This window comes from Montipora capricornis, chromosome 13, assembly GCF_036669925.1.
Source record: "Montipora capricornis isolate CH-2021 chromosome 13, ASM3666992v2, whole genome shotgun sequence".
Classification (NCBI taxonomy): domain Eukaryota; kingdom Metazoa; phylum Cnidaria; class Anthozoa; order Scleractinia; family Acroporidae; genus Montipora; species Montipora capricornis.
The window spans coordinates 30264911-30282410 of record NC_090895.1 but is presented as its reverse complement, the minus strand read 5'-3'; the positions used below and the strand labels follow the sequence as shown (position 1 = coordinate 30282410).

Here is a 17500-nt window from a genome sequence, read left to right as displayed (position 1 = left end):
GGAATTGCATGTGTTTTTGCCTTTTGTAACATTTGGAACACTTTGATCACGAGAAAAATTTGACAGATATATCCGTCACTAAATGAATAATTATTTGTTGTGGAAGTAACATTTTTTTCGTGAACAAATACAGTAGCAAGAGAAACAGAATGTTATTCTAATTGTTTTTGTCAATGGATCTCGGAGGCGGCTTTCACTGTGCGAGTCAGAAAACTTGTGAACATTTTTACTTCATTCTGACAGGTCAATTGTATATTGACCAATCACAATCAAGTTCAGGGAACCACAAACTAATAGCCTATTTCTCGAGTTGCTGCATGCCTCAGTTTCAAAGCGAGTCTTCGTGCACAACCAATTTTCAAATGAAAATGAGTTGCGTATTCTTATGCAAATCAAACTCCTTTCCATTACAATAGTTGAGCACCAAGACTCACTTCGAAACCGAGACAAACAACAACTCAGAAATGGCCCATTGCCGTTGCTGCTTGCCTGCTTCTCACGACCCACACGTGAATTGGAGATATACAGAAATAGATTCGGGCGAACAGCTGGAAGACTCTTTCTCTTCACGATTCACTTTCCAAAATGGATTACAGTATTACAATGTAAAGTTGCTTACCACAGAAATAAAAATGTTTTTTGGTGTAATTCGGTGTTATTGAGACGCCCCAATTTTGGCCTGTTAACATGATAAAAGAACTCAGGTCTGTATCAATACAAGGTCACCAGCAGCCTCGCAGCCATTTATAGATTAGGTCACTAAGCAAAGAACTGTAAAATGGCCTATTGACAGTTTTAAAATGCTGGGTTTGTGCTGGATTTTGTATATAAAATTTTTCAAGGTTTTAGTTTTCAAGAACAAGAAATTATGTTTTCAAGGAATGTTTAAAAGATTTCTATGCCGTGCACCGTGATGATGGTGAACAGTATGGATCTTCTTTTATTATTCCAATACTAAGGGTTAGGGCTAATACTAACCCTACTGGAAATACAAGACACATAGTTATTGATAATTCTTTTTAAACAGATCCAGACAGTAAGCTTAACGGATTACCTAAATTTATTTTATCTAACGAGTTGATAAAGGTCGAATAACCACCGTGAAAGATTTCTTTAGAAACTAAAATTTTGTTAACGGATTACCTGACTTACAGGACAAATTAGAAAAAAACATTGGAAATTAAATTAAATTGATCTTGAAAACGAATTTTTTAAAAGCTCATAACCTTAACTAAATAACTCGCTCTCAACTTAGGAGGCAAAATGTTACGCTCCTGAAAAAAAACAAGTACATTTTCTACCTCAGACTGTGTCGGAAGAGCTATACGTGCAGCAGTCAAGCTAAACAAATTAAATTATTATATAGCAGCTTACGAGAGCTGCTACACTGCTACACTACTACATCAACCGGGTAGGTGGTCAAATTTCACTCCAGAAACTTCTACTTACTTTTTCCTAGCCTTGACGTAAGAGACATCGTATGACATCCTTGAAACAACAAATTAAGGTAACAGTACTAGTTACCGCAAAAAACGTTTTCGAAAACGAGGAAGAACCTCAACGTTTTGACCTCTGTGATGGCTACCAAGATCAACTCACGTGACTCTTGTGATACCATGACAACGAACAGAATGGCGGCAAAACCTTCATGTAATTACACAAACAGAACACGGTATTTTTTGAGTGGATACAGACGTTTTTACCCATTGACTCCTAAAGCTGCCCTCATTGACGAGTAACAGCGTCTGGAGTTTGAAACTAAAATCTATGAAGTCTCACTCCAAGGAGGCAATGGGTTAACCATAACAACAACAACAATCTTTATTTCGCATCCATATTTTGAGAAAAAGGCTCAAAACATGCCCAGGCTTGAAAAAAGTTCTTAAAAATGTTGTCTCCAAAAGCAAACGAATGATTTGTATATTCAAATAATTACTCAGGTATTAAAAGCTACCTACATACATAGTTAAATGAAGTTATGGAGATTTCCTCACTTGTCCTGGGAGTGCTCTATGCAAAATTACGCAGAGCAAAATTTTAAGTTTAAAGATGGAGAGTTGTTACGCGAGTTTCACAACTAAGCGATTATCAGACTAAAATTGCTGTGCAAGCAGCACTCAGCTTTAAGAGTAAAATTTAAAATTTAAATTAAGGTTGGTAATGGAACAGCAATTTCTGAGATTGGTAGCGAGGACAACATAATTTTTCACTTCAGATCTCTTGTTTAGCAGAGAAGCCCCATGGGTGGACAAAATGCAGTGTTTCTCAGATAAGCATATGTTGCAACAAGAAGGGTAACCCCTAAAAGCATTTGCCTTCTTGGTGATGCACCATTCGGCAGGTTCGGCAGGTACCATTAGGCGTAAGGTTAGCTTGTCGGCTTCCTAGGAGAATTCTCTCGAGAGAGTAAAGGAACTTCCGACGTTAAATAAGGTGTATCTTTACCTTTACCAGGTACAAAACACAGGTCTCAGGGTAAAGTTCTCGTTCTCAGGTCTCTGTTTTACCAATAAAGAAACAAACTTGAACATTCATTAAAACTAACCTTAGGCTTAATTTAATGACCTAAACAATAGTTTTTAGGCATAAGATTAGCTTTAATGAATGTTTAGGTTTGTTTCTGTATTGGTAAAACAGAGACCTAAGGAAGAGACCTGTGTTTTGAACCTGCAGTGCAAGATCTGAGATAATTTGTAGCTTGTGTTACTGTGCTTTAATTCCCAGATGTGTTTTGAAAGAACAATGGCTTGTGAGTGTTTCCTGTCATTGAAAGAGAGTTTGCGGTTGTTGTATCTTGTTTTGAAATTGTTTTCTGTCATGCTGATGTAAATGTTCATGAGTCCGAATGTTGTTGTGACAGTGGTTTCATGGATGACGTTACTTGTGAGACATTCACCATCAAGAGGGCAAAGATCCTTTTTTCTGCAATTGCCCTTTCTCAGGGTCAAGTCATAGTTGCATATTTTTTGATAAGGCAGGTCAGATTGAGACAACTCAAAGCTGGTGTGGATCTGCCACATAAAATATCTGGCCTAATTAAAGAAAAAGAAAGAGAACCTGGGTATTTCGATCTGATTAAAAGACAAATTAAAAATACATAAAATCAGGGTTTTTTCAATATAATTAAAGAGACTGCTTCCTCAAACTGAATATCATTGAGATGTCTTGGCTTTTGTTTCAGTTTTGCTTTAAAATGCTGCAGCAGAGTAGCATCCCTGATGACTTTAGAGAATTCCACACAATCGGACTCCTGTACCTAACACTATTACTATCATGACTACTATTGAGCGGTACATGAGAAAATCTCAAATTACAATTAATATTATTATTATTATTATTAGTAGTAGTAGTAGTAGTAGTGGTGGTGGTGGTGGTGGTGGTGGTGGTAGTAGTAGTAGTAGTAGTACAATTGACTCTAAATCCAAGAAGGGTTGAGAGGTGGATAGATAAGTTGTCATGATACACCTGGTACATTGTCAAGGCGACCCTTAATTTAAAAAACGAGTATGGACATCAGGATCAGGTGTGTCACTTGTGAAGTTGTGGATCATTCAATTTACCAGCTTGATGTGAATTTGCTCCAGTTTTGCAAAATTAATGTAGACAGGGAACAAGATCCCCAAATGGCAAAAAATTAAGTAATACTAGGAACAATTACTAGAAAAAAAGTGACTTCTGCTCCAAAATTAGGTATGTCTTTTAATTTTCATAGTCTGTCACTGTACATAAACCAATTATGCTCAGAAATGCAAGTAATTAGATGCTTGTTGATTTCAATAAGCGTCGCAAAGTGTCCCCTTGCTCTTTTCCCCAACTTCAACATCAGTCATGTCTCAGAATACAGACAATTTAAAACGTCACGCAGTGTCCAGCAAATAATGCTCCTCAAGTAAGGATAAATTACTGCACTTAACCCAACCTAAAAATAATGCTACGGTAATTTTTTCCAGTAACCTTATAGCTAAAAATAGATACTAAATGCTATGACTTAAAGGGACAATTTCTGTTGGATATCAAAATTAGGCTTGCATCCAAGAACTTGCATTGCTGGACATATGTGAAGATTAGCTAGTAACCTTTTTATTTGATTTATAAGTGTAATAAAATGTAATTTAGCCCAGGCCTATTATTCTGTAGGCCTTTATGAGACATTATCAACTTTATGTCTGACAAAGTAAAGGCTACATGTAGCCTTATGTTAAACAAGAATCAATACATTCTTGGCACACAAAAGATTTTTAAAAAATCTGCCGTAAACACTGTTAAGGTCAAAGTGTTTCTTTCTGCTTCAGGATCTCATCAAATCTATCAAGTTCAGCCATGGCTTCAATTGCTTCATCATCCTCTTCACTTGATTGTCTAAATTAAAAGAATGCATTAATAATATTATAAAAGCCTGTTAATGTTGTTGCAAACTTGTGTCCCAATTCTATTTTTAAAAAGTATCTTTGAGAGGGAATGTATATTCCACAAAAATTACTTACTGTGATTTTTCATAATTCTGCGCAATTCACGTTCAACCGCCTGAACAGCCAAACTGCATTTTGGCTTCCATCAATCAAACTTCCGACACCAACCACAGATGATGAAATCTATAATATTTATGCATGACCCACCAATCTGCATCTTTGGTTTCCACGGTACATTCGTACATTCTAACTTGACACCGATGGAAAGCAGTAGAATCTGTATGAATCTCTTTACTGAAGAATTTCGAAAAACATATCATAATGATATCCAAGCTATGAACTAAACAAAAACTCCAATTCACTTTCCGAAGGTGGAGTCAAACTTCCCGGCTATGTTAAGAAATTTGACTGATGGAAGCCAAAACGCAGTTTGGCATTTTGCGCTTGAAGGTGAGATTCCTCAGAAATTATTATGAAAATCTCAGAAACATGTCTAGAGTATCTGTAATTTTACTTACGAGAAATCAGGAATAAGGGCGCTGTGTGTACATCGTGATAATTCTTCTTTCTGTTAATTTAAATAGATCAGACATCTTTAAACAAGGTTGCATCACAGTTTTACACAACTGCAGCCTTTTTCTTTTAATTACACAGGTCTTCGCTTTGGTATTGAGGAAGTTTCTGTCAACCATGACCCCAAGGAAAAACATGCAGTTTTTATGGCAACTGAAACATAATTATAAACAAAATTTTCATTGAATGTGCCAGTCTCGGAACATACCAGTGTTAAATATTATTGCACATTTCTCGGTGCCACAATTTTATGCAGGCCACATGATGTATTAATAAAAACACTACCTAACCAAACCATTTACAAAAACACTATTATAGTCATGATATGAAAATCTTGTGGGGTACTCACACTTTTTGTTTTCATAGGTACATGCAATACTAGATTGACTAGGTGATTTTAAGCTTCTAGGAATAATGAGAGTTTCTCACTTTACAACTGGTACATTTCTTTTGACAATTATAAAACGAAAATGAGAACATGCTCTTTTCTAAAAACTATCTGTGAGTGCTCATTTGATCATTATTACGCTAGCCCATCATATTGTTTCACAGAAATGGGTTAATATCAGCTGGCTTGGATATATAGTAAATTGACCTCCAAATCTCCATACTATTAGGAAAAATTTGAAAGCTGACATTTTGAGCTTTAGATCTTTGTCAGAGCTCTCACTTTGCTCTGGGTCTCAAACATTGAGACCTCAAGTCCAGTATCCTTACCGCTTTACCACTGCATTTGCAATGCACTTTCTGTTAACTTACTTTCAATCTTTCAGCCTTCCTGCACGCCATAGTTTCCTGGGCTTCTCTTTTGAATGATTTCTACAATAAAATAAGAAGACTGTAAGTATGGTGTTTTGACCCACTGTCCCATGGAAGTGAGTCTTGACAGAGTTTACTCTGTCTAATGCCAGACGATTTTACTTGTCAACTCGGGGCATCCTAGGGCACCTGAGGAGTGAATGGGTTAAACAAAACCTATGAAATTGCTCCATAATTTAATACTAACCATATTGTGCAAATACTCTGCTTCTTCTTTGTCTTTTCTCTCTTCTGCATCCTTCAAATGTCTTTCCAGGCCTAGGAAACATGCACAGTTTAAGGAGGCTACAAACAGTTTCAACACTTTTCAAAAAACTCTACTATTAGAGGGAAAGGTCTCGCTCTCATCGGCTGGGAACCTGTCAACTCCCGCATCATCACAGCCAAGTTCACCACCAAGTAGAAAGACATGAGGCTGAACATCATTCAGTGCTATGCTCCCACCAATGATGTGGAAGAGGAGAAAGAAACACAACCCAACCCAACAAAGGAGGAACCAAAGACATGACCGTCCTCATGGGAGATTTTAACGCTAAGATCGGCTCGGACAACACTGGCTATCAGGACTCCATGGGGACTCACAGACTGGGCCAGATGAATGAGAATGGCAAGCGTTTTGCGGACCTGTGCGCCCTCAACCAGCTGGTAATTGGAGGAAGCATCTTCCCGCACAAGCGCATCCACAAGCCACATGGAAATCGCCAGACCATGTTACCGAGAACCAGATTGACCACATCTGCATCAGCCACAAGTTCACGAGATCATGGAGAGACGGCGTGTGATGAGAGGTGTGGACATGTCATCAGACCACCATCTTCTCCTGAGAGCAGTGAGACTCCGACTGAAGAGATTCACCAACAACAACAACAACAACAACACACGAACAAAGTACAACGTCTGACTGCTCAGGAACAAAGACACGCAGGCAGCATTCAAGACAAGCCTTTCCAACAGATACCAGCTGCTACAAGACCTGATAGACCCCGAGACTGACACAGAGACACACTTGGAACACAGCAAGATCTGGCACGACACATGTGAGGAAGTCCTTGGCAGGAAGAAGACCCAGCAAAAGGATTGGATCTCTGCTGCCACCATCCGCAAGCTCGAGGCAAGGAAAGCAAAGAAGAACATGCTGAACATGAGCCAAACGAGAGCAGCAAAGACTAGAGCCCAGACTGAGTATACAGCAGCAGACATAGAGGTGGAGAGGAGCATGAAGAGGGAAAAGAGAAACTACATCGGCAACCTTGCCAGCCAAGCTGAGACAGCAGCCGGACCAGGAAACCTGAAGGACCTGTACGTAATGACTAAGAAGCTGTCAGGCAAGTTCCAACAGACAGACAGGCCAGTGAGAGACAAGAACGGAAACCTACTGGTGACAACAGACCACCAGCTGAAGCGGTGGGCGGAACACTTCAGGGAGCTACTAAACTGCCATTCCGCCCATGGAGGAAGAACTACCCATCAGCTTCGATAAGCCCTCCAAGGCTGAGATCAGAAAGACCATCATCGCACTCAAGAATGGGAAAGCAGCAGGGCTGGACAAGGTACCAGCAGAAGCCATCAAAGCAGACATGGAGACAGCGGTCGACATGCTGCACAGCCTCTTCAGAAAGATCTGGGAAGAAGAGAAGGTACCAGCCCAGTGGAGGGAAGGCATTATCATCAAGCTGCCGAAGAAAGGGGACCTCAGGAACTGCAGCAACTATCGAGGGATCATGCTCCTGTCAGTGCCAGGCACAGTTCTCAACAGAGTTCTACTGGAGAGGATGAAAGAGGCAGCTCCGAGACCAGTAGGCGGGCTTCTGCAAGAACACATCCTGTGTGGACCAGATCGCCAGCCTGCGCATCATTGTAGAGCAGTGGCTGGAGTGGAACTCCCCCCTCTACATCAACTTCATAGACTACTAGAAGGCATTCAACAGCGTGGACAGAGAAATGCTGTGGAAGCTGCTGAGGCACTACAGAGTCCCAAAGAAGATCAGCTCCCTCATTAAGTGCACCTACCAGGACATGAGCTGCAGAATTGTCCACGACCTGCAGAATTGCCCACGACAGTCAGTTGTCTGAGAGTTTCTGAGGCGAAGACCAGAGTCCATCAGGGGTGTCTACTGTCACTGTTCCTTTTCCTCCTGGTGATCAACTGGATCGTGAAGACCACCATGACAGGTAGGAACAACGGCATACAGTGGACCCTCTGAACACAGCTGGACGACCTCAACTTCTCTGACGACTTGGCCCTACTGTCACACAACCACAGACAGATGCAGGACAAGACCACCCGCCTGGAGACAACATCAGCCAGGACAGGGCTCAACATCAACAGAAAGAAGACGGAGCTGATGAAGATCAACACCACCACCAACACTCCAGCCAGCAGTCAGGCTTTGTCATGCTCCAGAGCATCTGGGCATCCAAAAAGATCAGCACAAAAACCAAGCTGCGCATATTCAACTCCAGCGTCAAGTCCATTGTGCTGTACTGGTGTGAGGCATGGCGGACGACAAAGACAATACGACAGAAGATTCAGATATTCTTCAACACCTGTCTGAGGCGCATTTTCAACATCCGATAATAGACCATGAAACAGACCATTTTACTAGTCTGTGCTCAGTTACCAGGCCTATGAACAAATGCGAAGCTGGAGTTGACCTTGCTTTGATACAAACCTCATTGCTTTTCTTATGTAAATCATGTTGTTGTAATGTATAAGAAAAGCAGTGAGGTATCAAAAGAAGGGTAGACTTTCATATATCAGACTAAAATGGCAGAGGACAAAAGAACCATTGTTATTCCGATTAGGTCTTACTAATTATGCATTATTATGTTCGCTTTGTAAGACCAGCCCAAAATATGGTCAACTCTAGCCTCGCTTTTGTAAGGCCTTGTTAACTGACCCTACTAATAGTCATTTGTAAAGGAGGTCAGACGAATTAACTTACTTCGATTGAGCTCTTCTCTTTTTATCTCCTTTTTAACGTGAGTGATATCCTTTAATGTGTTTCCTTTCGGAATGAAAAAAAATCTAAATTATTATACTTGCACCCTCTATTTATCGATATGCCGACGTCGGATAGTAGAAGGATTACAAACCGTTTTCCGTGTTAGACGCCGTTGGAAAGCGGTGATTTATTCCAGTCACAACTAATGCCGATTTTGGTTGAGGAGGAGGATGTATTGATAACCAGAAAGCTTTCGCACAAGCAACAGTTTCAGCTGAGCTTCCTGAGAATATTACAGTTACCTCGTTCGCCATTGTGACAGCGTTGTTCCCAGACCTCTCCTTCAAAAGCACTGCAGGTAGCGGCATGACTATTCCGGGGTAGTGAGGGGTGAAGGGGGTGGCGGTAGGGAGTGAAGGGAACAACAGCTGAAACAACCCGAACCTTTACAAAAATGCTAACCTTAGGCCTGAACAATATGCTTTAGATAATGTTCAAGCCTAAGGTTAGCATTTCTGCATGGGTTTGGGTTGTTTCAGTTTTCACCCCTGGAAAAGTCATGATGCCTGCCAAGTAGCAAGTTTTTATTCCCAAAGGGTTTGAATTTTGATATTGGGGTATTATGTGTCTACAAAAAATTGTGCGTGTCCTCAAAGGAATAATAAAGAATATTACATAGTTCCAAAGAGAGAATCAAGGAAGCCCTTTTGTTGGATCTGTGTACCACTGCTCAACATCTACAGCTTACTTAAACTGCTACCCCACCACCCACCGTTCCCTCGAAAAAATAAGAAAGAAAGGAGAAAATGATAACCAAAAGTCTTTTTGATCATCTAACATGTTTTGAAACATAGATTCCTGCAACATCCTACTTGTCCTGCACTTTTTAGGGTCTTTATTTGGAGCTGTCTTGTTTTCCACTTCTTGTTTCTTTTGCATTTTACATAATATCTGCTTCAATACCAGCAGAAGGAACCATTTTTTAGGGTAACCACTGAAAAACAAGAGTGCCTTTTCATGAAGCAATACTGCTAACACATTACATAGATCTTGATGTATCCCTAAGAAAGGCACAATAATTTCCTGAGCCTTCTTGGCCAGGTCATGCAACCTTTCAATTGAAGTGTTAATGAATCCAACATCATCAAGACATATGTTAAAGAGAAAACATGTGGTGATAAAATAATGAAATATTTTGCCGAATTTGGGGAAGCTACTTAAAAATACTACCATGACAACCCTTTGTCTTCATATAAACCTCCCCAACCCTAAAGTATGTGATCTGTTAAACAGACAGCAAGACAATTAATTAACAACCCTTCTGATAAATTTTAAGATTGTTTCTATGAGTCAAACCTCTCTCCCTCCACCCCCTAACCCGGCCTACCTCACCTACACCCCAAGAAGAAGAAGAAAGAAATGGTGGGACACTAACTCCTGGATAAGGCCAAATGCAAGGGATAGCACAAGTTGCAACACCTTCACAGAACATCCAGTTTTGGTGATCGAATGTTCAGTGCTGCAGCCCCAAGATTATGGAACAGTCTTCCTGACAATATAAGACTTAACAAAAGTTCCATTGATGACTTTAAAAGAAGTTTAAAAACTTATCTTTTTAAATTAGCTTTTTGATTTTCATATTCGTATATTTTTTAGATTTATAAATATTTTTAATTAAATTTTTAACTTAATGTTTTAACCAGTGTTTGTAAAAAGCATTGAGACTTGCGTGACATGCGTTTTTAAGAAATAAAGTTTTATTATTATTATTATTATTATTAGTAGTAGTAGTAGTAGTAGTAGTAGTAGTAGTAGTAGTAGTAGTAGTAGTAGTAGTAGTAGTAGTAGTATTAGTAGTAGTAGTAGTAGTATTGTTATCATTATTATTAACTTGGTATCTTAATTAAAATTTCCCGATATTGTTACTGTAAATTATTTACTTGTAATTTCCTCTATGAACACAGTTGTGACCTTAAATCATCTTATCTTGATTTTAGCTATGTTAATGAGCAACACAACTATAATACCAGAAATGCTGAGCTCCAACACTTGAATGTTGCTCCCTTCAGAGCAAATATTAGGAAGTTCACTTCACACGTGATACGAGGATGCTATTTTTGGTATACCATTCCCTTAGAAATCAGACAAAAGCCAAATAAGAATCTTTTCAAATGATCACTATATCAATTTTTATTATATAGATATTGATGAAATACCAAGATTTCTTCTTTTACTAAAAAATCATATCTTCACCACGCGCAGTGAACATATCATTTTTATCTTTCACATGTGAGAATATAGTGTTGTCATGGTAAGCAACACGATTAACCAATAAAACGCGAGCTTTCTCTTCATTGTAAGATACTTTTGTGCTTTAACATAATTCTTCTCTGCTACATTAACATTTTATTGCAAAATTTGACATTATCATGATTTGTTTTTCATAACCTTCATATCTTGTTTTATGTTACACAACATTCGTGTCATGATCAGTTTAGCGGTTGGTGACCACTTTTTCATCATTTCGAAACTGAATAAAACAAGTTGTTTTACATCTAGACATTTCATCAATATCTATATAGTAAACAGAACATTACATGGCCGCTTGGGGATACGAATTAGATTACTTTCAGCACTCGAAGATAAAATTCGTATCCCCGCACGGCCATGTAATATCCTCTATTTATCTTACTCATTATTAATATCCTTTCCCTGGTACTATCTTCTAAATATGTCTTTGGATTTTGTGCTCCTTATTTTATTTTATTTACTACATAACACTCTCGTTATTTATATACTCTTAGTCATTTTATTTATTTATTTATTTATTTTTTAATTGAATACATAACAGAAGTTATCAGTCATCTTTAAAGCAATAAAGGGCATATAATTTGTTTTCTATATTTTGCCCTTCTCCGTTACTAGTTGTAAACCCTATCCTCCATTACGTTACAAATTGTTATGTTGACTGAGCACTCGAATCATACGTTTGGCTCCGCGACTGTGCCCAAACGAAAGAAAACCATGCAAGATTTTACCACAAATGGAGTAAGAGTATGCATGAACCAATGCATGGGTCTACGATGTTTATGTTTTAGGTTCAAAATACAATTGTAACCTGACATATAACACTGTAATTGTACTACTACTTGTGTAAGCTGAAACAGGCGTTCTTTTCTTTACGAAGGGTGCAAAGAAGTGTATATTTTCTTGCAGAATTATTTTCTAATATAAACGCGTGAGAGTGATGGTTGCTTCGTTGTGTTTTGGCCGCGGGTGAAAATCTTTATCACTACTAGTCCCCGTTCCATTCGTGGTCCACTCGCAATTAGGACGTATCGCGCAACGGGACAGTAATGTATCCCAGATTTTTACACTCATCATCTCTGATGGAGAAAAGATACTTAGAAATGTAAATGTGGTTGGGTAAGGACAAATTAAAAGGGAAAAACAGCTCACTTCCGGTTGATTGATTCCGATTGCTGCGTCTCAAAAAGGGGTTCTCTCATGCTAAATTTACTATTTTAGATCAAATCTTGTGAAAACTCTAAATTCGTACTCCAGTTCACACATATAACATTCCTGAAAACTCACTGAGGTGATACGAAATATAATATGACACAAAGAGGACCAAAGAGCCATTCGTAGTTAACTCTAGGTGACTTTCGGAGGATGTCTCCAAACTGGATTGAAACTAGCTTCAGTGCACTTAAATGGCCATTGGCAACAAAACTTCAGCATTACTTTTTTTGATTTTCATTCACGATGGTCTTAATGCAAAGACGTCTTTTAGTGTTTTGCTTTTTGACTAAAATAGCGTGACACTGCCCCTTTAAGGCTCCCTAATATTATCCCGCCCAGCTACGAAGGCAAAAGAACAGTGCCATCATGGTTTGATTGAAAACATTGTATCATCTGAAATGCTCCCCTTTATGGTGTACCATAAGGCTAAGTTCTAAGGCCCCGTTTAGATAGAGAAAAGTTGTCCTGGGTAAGAGGGTGTCCTTACTGTCGAAGCTAACTTTTTTCCTCATGAAAACGGTTCGCCGCGTTTTGTAAGGAAATGTAAGAAACGTTAGCTCACCCAGGGTAGCTCGGGTTGGCGGGTGACCCTCTTACGTACCCGGTATGACTTTTCTCCAAATAAACGGCTAACATGAATGCACCAATTAGAGACGCTTTTGATTGTTCTTCACGAAAATCAATGAGAAGACACTTTGTTTCAGGGTTCCCCAGAGCTCTTCTCTCCCTCGGTCAAGAGAAGAACTCTGGGGTCAAGATTGTTTGTAACATTGGTATTGTTTGCTTATTACGCGCACGCACCTTCCGCGCTGCTTCTTAAATTGGAACATAGTCAATAACTATGACTGGAACGACGTTTTGAATTAGAGTTTGTTCGTTGTGAACTTGTTCCTCCCTCTCTTTACTGGTGGAGTTCCGTAATTAACTCCGAGTTAGCTTTTTGGTATGCGGCTTTAAATTATCCTTCATTGCCATTTTTATTTCAATTTGAAAATCAATACAATATAAAGATACGTCGTGTCCTTTGTTTAAAGTAATCTTAAAATAGACTGTGTTTACTTCACATCAATGTACGTAATTGGCACTTGGTTTAGCTATTATGATATTAGTATAATTTATCATTTGTACTTAGGAATCCCCCCTCCCCCCATTCAAAGAATGCTTTCTATTTAAGATTGCGTAGTGGTTTGCTTTGCGGGGAAAAACTTGGTAGTGTCCATCCTGCAACTAAATTAAACCCGCCAACGCGTGTTACGTGTTCAACTGAGAACATCGATGTCTGGCTCTTCACATTCACAAGTAACTGAATTGATTAATTTGTTATTCGCCTTGCAGTTGCTTGCTAAACTTGCTGAACAGCGACAACCGCAGTTTATGAAATCCCATTCTTTCTTGACGGGGCAGTGAGTCGGGACATGAGTGCATCTGCACTCACACTCGTGTTCCTTCCACGTCTGTTTTACTGAGGAGCAATGATGACTGTTTTGTGCTATGCATTTACACGAGCATGATGACACATCCCACCACTGCTTCGCATAATCACAAGCGCTTGGCTTTTCGATGCAGTCGCACGCACAGCCAGTGTGTCTGTACATTACAACAGGCTCAAGTTTAGTCCAGAGAGGAGTGACTTTCGAGACCAAGACATTGATCTTGTCCTGGTGAGTGACAGCACAGTGGGTGATATCCTGTGTGTAAGGACAACCTCCAACACAACGGTCGAGCATCACGTAGTCGGGAAATATCGTTGTTCCTGGACTTTTAGGTATTTTGACAGGAATGGCTCTTGGCTCACACTTTGCCTGAAGTAGCTTGTAAGGGGCTCCCTCTTCTGCAAAAACAAGGATTAGATTGGAAATGGTGTCAATCCCAGAAACAGCATAATGAAAGGTGTTTTGGTAGTCTGAGGTTTTCATGGATTACTGGAGTATTTAAATGGCGGTCATGTTATCGCCCGGCTGCGAAAAAAAACTATTTGAGATCTTGACCCCGTTTAGAAGCGGCGATTGGCTTATGAGCACAACCTTAAATTGCAGTAGTCACCCTGTACTCACGATTTTAAGAAATCCAATTTAATTCATGGCACCAGTGAGATCTAGAATCAACCAAAAAAAGAACATCGAGGACATCACTGGTTGATCTTGTTCTAGACTGCGAGTAGTCTCTCTTTTGCTCTAAATCGTTGAAACAAAACGAATGAACACTTCAAAATGGCTAAAACTACGGGTCGCAATACCGCGGACGTTTGTTAGTGCGAAAAGATTTGGAACCCCAGTGACAGATAGGCTCGATTTCAACCCGTTTTGTGCACCCTCGTTCCTCCACCCACATCACTGGAAGGAGGATATTAACCGCACTCCCAAAATGGCTGGAAATCAAGCCTAAGTGACAGATTGACAGCTTTCATAATCCTGCCTGCCATGCCCATTTGGAGAATATTCTCGCGGGAATCAATGAGCGTTTTGTGCCGATAATTTATGTGTAAGTTTTGTTCGTTCGCCAGCAAAAATTGAATACCGTGTGGCACTTGTTTTTTTGCGGGGTTTAATTTTTGCGGTCCTGCAAAAATATCATGCTACAGGGTAAGGTTATGAGCGATGATTCCACGCCAAAAAAACAGCAACAAATAAAGAGCCGTCCACTTCGGAATTTGGCCTTCATGTACTGAGAGTTCCTTCAAAATAATTTATGGCAATTTTCCATCGAAAAGCAGCGCCGGTGAGCCTTCAGATGCCCAACCACCGAAGACATTGTACGTGAGCATGGATAACATTTTTAACCTTTCATGTCAGAAGGGAGAAGAAAGGCTTTTGAATTTACTACAGTCCAACGTTACTCGGTTTCTCCTTGTGTGAAAGAGCAACAGATGATCCCAGAACAAAGGAAGCGATGTCACAGAAGGAAGATTTAAGCGAATGTAATTCGACACACCCCTCACAGGTCGAAATCAAAAGACCCACGGGGTGGAAGGGGTGGGGGGAACACCCATATAAAAGGACGGGGGTGCTCGTTGTACCTTTTAGGTGTTAAAAAAGCGGTTTTGGTACCTCTAAAGTTGTTCAGTCTCAAAAGGTCCACAGCGAGAGCTTTAGCGGTAGCTTTTAGGGTTATGCTTACCTTGAAAGGTACCGCTAAAGCTCCCGCTCTGGACCTTTTGAGGCTGAACACCCTAGGACGTACCAAAACCGGTTTTTTAACCCCTAAAAGGTACAAAGTGCACCCCCGTCCTTTTTATAAGGGAGTCTCCCCCCCCCCCCCCGGGATCAAAAGTCTTCAAGACTACTGCAGATGATGATGGAAGCAAGGAATGCATGCTTGATATTTTTAATCCTTAATTTCTGGTGAAACGAATTGTTGGAGCATTGGCACAAGAGCGTCGATAACACTTTTCGCAACAGTGAAATTTTTATCAATAAAGCTTTTAATTAAATCTGTGGGCAGAATGGCCAAAACATCTTGCTTTTGAAGAAAAGCGAATGCGGCTCCTTCTCTTGTTTTAAATTCTCATCGTAAACTGCCTCCAAATTACCGCGAGTTTAGAATTGATCGACATTTATCAAAGTTGACGTCATCGCTTCTCCCGAAATCGACCAATACGCACACTCCGTCACCGGAGCACCGGGCTTCCAAGACGCAATATGAAACCATTGCAGTCCCGCTTTTCACTCTAACCAACGCCGGCGGTATTTGCGACCCGCAGTTTCAGTCATTGAAAAAGTTCAAAGTACGCGTTCATTTCAACGATTCTACAGCAAAAGAGAGACTACTCGCAGTCTAATCTTGTGCTCACTATTTTCCTGAAGCATTGTGTCGACAATACAGCTACTACGTAAGGGAAAGATAGGTTACGCGGACAGATTCTTATAACAAGAGGCAGGCCAAGGCCGAGAATAGCTTTAAAACCTAATGGAATAATTGATTTTATTTAAAACTGGATCATTGTATAATGCAATCGAGAGTTTTGATTGGCTAAGCCATCATGGGTTATGAGCCATTATACCATGATCTACAAACACGGCAAGCATATGCGTGATTTTTTGGGCCTTTTTATTTTTATTGTAGTCTAGTTTTCTATATTTTGGGGACGTTTTTAATAAAACAATAATTCCTCTCGCGCTTGTTGGATATGAGATGATCATAGCCAACTCGGCGCTACGCGCCTCGTTGGTTATCTATCATCTCATATCCAACGCGCGCTCATGGAATAATTGTTAAATATATAAGCTACTTGAAAAGTTCCGCCAGTGAATCAGTTAAGAAAAGAAAAACATCTCAGCTCTTCGTCCCTTCTAACTCCGCCGGGAATTTCGGCTGAAAACAAAATAATAATGTAAAGCTGGCTGTACCACGACTGTACGGCTGTGAGGATGTATATTTCAGTTTTCATTTTCCAATATTTCTTCAGGCACGGCCTGACTTCTTCAGGGAGCGAAATTACTGAAATGATTTGCCGTTACAATTTTTATATTTGTAAAATATTTATATTTATATTTGTATTTCAAAACAATGATTGTAACTCCCTGGCCTGAAGAAATACTGGAAACAGAAAACTGAACTACAGGTCCTCACAGCCATACTGCCAGCTTTGCATTATTATTTTGTTTTCAGTCAATAAATTATTTTCTGGTTGGATCTCCCAAGATCCGGCTCTTCTACTTTGTTCATCTGGCCCTTGGATGAAAAAAAATATACAGAAGCCAGACTTTTCATAAGCCTGACTTGATGCAAAACAAAACTATATGAAAATATATTTTTGTCAATCAATTAAACCAACAACATCAATTTGATGACTACGGTTTGGGATTACATGAGCCCACTTAGTTGGGCTATGCAGTTTAGCCTTGTGATGCAAGCCAGCTCAGCTTGAGAGAAATTTTAAAACATTTTGCTTTAACCTTGTGTGAATAAAAGATAACGTCATTCAAAAGAAAGTGTGGTTTTTCTTACTTGTAGTCGTGATGACTCCCTGGGAATGCAACGGAGTATCATTGGTGTCATTCTGCAGTTGAAATCTTTTGGCATACTGTGGGGAAGATGTTAAGGTATATTTACGGTGCAAGGCACTTTGCAGAAATTTATCGAAGGGGATTCCAACACTTTTAAGAAAAACTGCAAGGTCTCGAGGAGATACCTGTGAAAACAAAAAAGCCCCGATCGGCATGGTCTACAATAATACAATACAATACATACTTAATTGATCATTCCTCATCTCCCCAAGGGGCTTTTCAGGGC

At 39.7% G+C, this 17500-nt stretch overlaps 3 protein-coding genes across 4 annotated transcripts in view; all 3 read right to left on the bottom strand.

Annotated features, from left to right (window-relative positions):
* The window catches only part of LOC138028644 (uncharacterized), a 26051-nt gene extending 24454 nt beyond the window's left edge, over positions 1-1597 (bottom strand). The window contains exon 1 of the mRNA XM_068876245.1: positions 1450-1597. Coding sequence (XP_068732346.1) covers positions 1450-1487 — 38 coding nt within the window. The 5' untranslated portion in view covers positions 1488-1597. The remainder of the gene's footprint in view (positions 1-1449) is intronic.
* Positions 1598-3679: 2082 nt separating this feature from the next.
* LOC138028649 (cilia- and flagella-associated protein HOATZ-like) lies at positions 3680-9096 on the bottom strand. The gene is made up of 6 exons (XM_068876248.1): positions 8898-9096; positions 8747-8809; positions 5989-6059; positions 5742-5801; positions 4928-4977; positions 3680-4359 (listed from the first exon to the last, which is right to left on the bottom strand). The coding sequence occupies exons 1-6, from the start codon at positions 9058-9060 to the stop codon at positions 4269-4271; spliced, it is 498 nt and encodes a 165-aa protein (XP_068732349.1). The 5' UTR covers positions 9061-9096; the 3' UTR covers positions 3680-4268.
* A 4124-nt stretch (positions 9097-13220) lies between these two features.
* LOC138029251 (uncharacterized) overlaps positions 13221-17500 on the bottom strand; it is a 7008-nt gene continuing 2728 nt past the window's right edge. For both annotated transcript variants that reach the window (XM_068876965.1, XM_068876964.1), the window contains exons 2-3: positions 17216-17399; positions 13221-14099 (exon numbers count right to left, since the gene is read on the bottom strand). In XM_068876965.1, the coding sequence (XP_068733066.1) occupies positions 13528-14099; positions 17216-17399 (756 nt within the window). In that variant the 3' untranslated portion in view covers positions 13221-13527. The remainder of the gene's footprint in view (positions 14100-17215; positions 17400-17500) is intronic.

Coding starts and splice junctions, on each gene's coding strand:
- LOC138028649 (XM_068876248.1), bottom strand. CDS start 9,060: ATGGCGAACGAGGTAACTGTAATATTCTCAGGAAGCTCAGCTGAAACT. Junction 6,060..8,746: donor AAGAGAAGAGCTCAATCGAA/GTAAGTTAATTC, acceptor CATGTTTCCTAG/GCCTGGAAAGACATTTGAAG. Junction 4,978..5,741: donor GGAAGGCTGAAAGATTGAAA/GTAAGTTAACAG, acceptor TTAAATTAACAG/AAAGAAGAATTATCACGATG.